Source organism: Aptenodytes forsteri, unplaced genomic scaffold (genome assembly GCF_000699145.1).
Source record: "Aptenodytes forsteri isolate BGI_AS27 unplaced genomic scaffold, ASM69914v1 Scaffold192, whole genome shotgun sequence".
NCBI lineage: Eukaryota > Metazoa > Chordata > Aves > Sphenisciformes > Spheniscidae > Aptenodytes > Aptenodytes forsteri.
This window is the reverse complement of record NW_008794891.1, coordinates 726,413-730,220: the sequence shown is the minus strand read 5'-3', so window position 1 is coordinate 730,220 and position 3,808 is coordinate 726,413. Positions and strand designations below refer to the sequence as shown.

Here is a 3,808-nt window from a genome sequence, read left to right as displayed (position 1 = left end):
CCCCATTTTCCCCCCAGCCATCGAGACCCCCAGCACCCTCCATCCTGGGGCAGCCCCCCAGGGTGAAGCATCTCCTGGGGCGGGGGGGGGTCTGGGGCTGCCCAGACTTGGCAAAGCCGTGGGCTGGAGTCATTAAGGAATTAATGGGGAGCGGGAGGGAAGCCCTGCCAAGCCGGGCAGGTTTCTGGCAGAGGCTCCAGCCAAATCATGCCAGCATCACTCGTAGTGAGGCCGGAGGCTGTGCCGATGAGGGTGGCAGTGATGGAGAGCCCTCAGCCTCCGGCGGCCTCCAGCTCGACACCCGTGGTGTGGCAACAGCGGGGCAGCAAGGATGGACGGGCAGCAGGGCCCTGCCTGCGCCAGGTGCTGGCAGCGGGGCGGCAGGAGACCTCACGATGCCCTTCCCACGGGCACCAGACCACCAGGCCAGGTCTGCCCCGGCCTCTTGGGTTTCCCTGGCTGCCTGGCCCGGGCAGCAGCGTCAGCCAGAGCTGGGCAGACGTGGGAGGGAAGGGACGCCCAGTGCCGGCGCTGGCGGTGATGCTCTGCCACCCGTGGGACCCTGCGGTCCCCATCCCATCTCCTTCAGCACCGTGGTCCCTGGGGCGGTTGGACCACCCTGGGGTCTCTGCCGGGGCTGTGCACAAGGGGAAAGGGTGCCAGGGATGCGCTGGGACCTGCACCATGTGCCCCGGTGCAGTAGCTCGCCCGAGCCACTGACAGCCCTGTTTCCCCATGGGCAGACGGTGCTCAGCCGCCAGCTGCACCCGGCGCAGGGCTGGCCAGTGCCGCCAGCTCCCTCCTCCCCCAACCCTTGTCCGAGGTCTTCTCAAAACTGCTCCGATCGCAGCCTCAACTCAGGGCCGGGATGCAGAACAGGGCTGATGGCACTTGGCCTCCACCTCCTCCCGCTCGGCTCCTCAGCATCCTCATGGTCCCTCATTCCCAGGTCCCGGTGCCATTCAGCGCGGCTCGCTGCCACTGCCCAGCCGTGTCATGCCTTTGCTTTGCTTAAACCAAGGTTGCAGCGGGAGCACTCCCAGGCTGCCAAAACCCTCCTACCCCAGCTGCTGCCAGAAAAACGGTGCTGGGGCTCAACAAGTGGTACAGAGTCCTGCCACAGCCAGCGGGGTCCCAAGAGGCACCACTGTCCCAAGGGGGGACCTCAGCCCTCTGCGGATACTGCTGCGGGGACACACAGAGGCGCACAGGTTGGGAGCAGGGACACGGGCTGGGAGCAGGGACGACGGTCTCCGTGCTGCCAGCATTGGGTTGACATTCCTTAGGCTTTTTCTTGAGGTTTGAGTAACTGGTATTGGTGTTGGCCAGACCAGCCCCGGAGAAAAGCCCGTCCTCCCTGATAGGGAAAGAATACGTCCCTGCGTGATGATGTCCCCAGCTCAGGCAGCAGCTGAGAGACTGGATCCTCTCGCTTGCCCCCCACTGATGGCCCTTCTCGCTCTCAGCTTTCTTCTCTTGGCTTCTACAGGGGGAAAGGGACCCTGGGGGCCCGGCAGGCATTTGGCTGCTTTCCCCCCAAACCAGCTCACCAGCATTGCCAGAGATCCACCGGATTTATTTCCCCATTTCCCTCCTCCGCGGCAGTTTTGCGGTTCAGTTCGGCCATATCCCCGTCTGCTTGTGTCGCTCCTCATCTGCCACGCGCTCCCGGCTTCCCTCGTGCTGTCTCTGTTTCAATGTACCAGCTCACTGGTGGGGGAGCTTGTGAAACAGCAGAGTCTCTCCGGCTGCTCCTCTCTTCCCGGCACTGTTGGGGAGCGCGGAGGGTGCCCGAGGAGCCGCCCATCCCAAATCCCGTGGGGAGCTGCCTCCCAGCATCCTCGGCTGAGCCCCATCCCACAGCCAAGCAGCTGGAGCTGGGGGGAGCTCGGCCATCTGCCCAAGAGCTGCCTGATGCTTGAACCGGCTGATGTTTGCCTGGTCTCCTCTCCTCAGGACCTGGAGCTGCTCCGGCCGCCCATCGTAGCCTCTCCGAGAGCAAAGGCCACCCCGCTCTGGGGTCCCCCTGCTGCCATCCCTGGCACCCTCTAGGCCTGGGACACCTTTCTGTTTCTCTGTGACTTGAGAGATGTGTCCTACCATGCCGTTTCGGCAAAAGATATCTGGGAACGAGCCTCCAGCTTCTGCTAAATCCTCCTGACCCGCGCTGCAAACGCCTCCTTCTCTCCCCAGACACCCCATACCCAGCGAGCCACGTTCCCTGTACAGGGCTTGGAGGAAGAAATAGCTCCTGGTCGTTCCCCATGGACCCTGCGGGCAGGACCAGGCTGCCTCCACCTCCCGGCCACGACACCTGTGGAAAGAGGCAGCGCAAGCAGAGGCCGGCGCAGGGTGGGCTGGGGGAGCCAGGGGAAGGTAAGTTCTGCTGAGGGGGGTCTGCGGGTGGCTGTCGTGAGCATCCCTGGTGCTGACTGGCCTCAGGCTCCAGCCACCCCTTGGGCCGAGATCAGAGGTTTTCTGGCTTTTTTGGTCTGCGACCTGAGCGTTCGTACAGCAGCAGAGGCTGCCCGGGCACGGCACGGGAGGGCAGGGAAAGGGGAGCTCCCACAGCCACCCAGGAAGGCAGCAAGGGAATCGCTCCAGTGCAAGGTTCACCCCATGTCGAAAGCAGGGGGGAGTTGGAGGGGCGAGAGCAGCTCATACTAAGCCTGGATTTTGGATGGATCAGTTTGCCGGCAGCTGACTCCTCTATAATTAGATGTCAGCAGCAGTACGGGAGCCAGCTTGGGGCGCAGAGCTCCAACATCTTCCCATCCACAGGCGTGTCGTTAAAGGAAACTGCCCACTTTCCAAATGACCCCCAGACGCTTAAAACAGCCGGGTGAGTGATGAGCTGCATCTCCTGACGAACAGGAGACGAGGAACAAGAGCTACTGCAACGTGCTGCCTCTCTTGCAGGCCCTTGGGGCTGCCCTTGAGGGGAAGACCCTCTGACGCAGCCCCAGAGGATGAATCCCATTGGGATGTGGGGCTGGATGGCTTATGGTATCTTGTGCCACTTCGCCGATCACCGGCCACGCTGAAGGAGGGCTGGAAGGAGCTGCAGCCCTGCCCGGCTTCAGAGGTTGCAGGCTGGGAGCCTACACGTGCCCGATGCCCCTTGTCTGCGGCCCCCGAGCCGCGTCCCAGCTCTGCCCCGACTCCTGCGTCACCTGGGGGAACTCCACAGCCGCTTGCCGAGGTCCCACAGCCCCAGGCTACGCCCCACCGTCCCTCTCCCCATCTCTGCCGTCGTCCCACGGGAGCTGAGAAAGGAGGGGAAAGGGACAGCTGGCAACCACGTGGGAGGCTCCAGGCTTTATCTCGGATCCGGGTTTTCAACAGATGTGGTGTGAGCAATGTCTGTAAGGCAACTAGATCAGCATCATTGCTCAGAGATTAAAGGATTTAATAATCTGCTGGCAAGATGTAATTGAAAGAGGCAGAGCCCTGGTTGTACAGCGCTCAACAAATGCACTGGGGCATTCCCACGCTCCCCCCGAGATCCCTCCAAACCCTCTCGTAAGCAGAATAAATCCCCAGTGCGTGTGGGGCAGGCCCTTTTCTACACGCATCCAGGGACTAATGCTTCATCTTCCTTTGTAGGTAGCTACTTATTTATCGTTAACGTGCTTCTAGGGAGCCCTTCTTTCAGTGACCTCAAGCTGCTCCACAAAGAATAAGGCATTGGAGGCGGCGCTGCCTCTGCGCCAGGTACGCAGCGAGTCCCCGGGTGCCGGGGGGGCGGGGGGGGGAAGCGGTGCTGCCGCTTGTCGGAGGTCAAAGCACCATTCAGCGGGGGCGGCGA

General features: G+C 62.5%; 1 protein-coding gene across 1 annotated transcript in view; it reads left to right on the top strand.

Moving 5' to 3' along the window:
* The first annotated feature begins 2,264 nt into the window (after window positions 1–2,264).
* Window positions 2,265–3,808, top strand: part of RAB10 (RAB10, member RAS oncogene family) — a 57,344-nt gene continuing 55,800 nt past the window's right edge. The window contains exons 1-2 of the mRNA XM_019470967.1: window positions 2,265–2,376; window positions 2,782–2,842. Coding sequence (XP_019326512.1) covers window positions 2,265–2,376; window positions 2,782–2,842 — 173 coding nt within the window. The remainder of the gene's footprint in view (window positions 2,377–2,781; window positions 2,843–3,808) is intronic.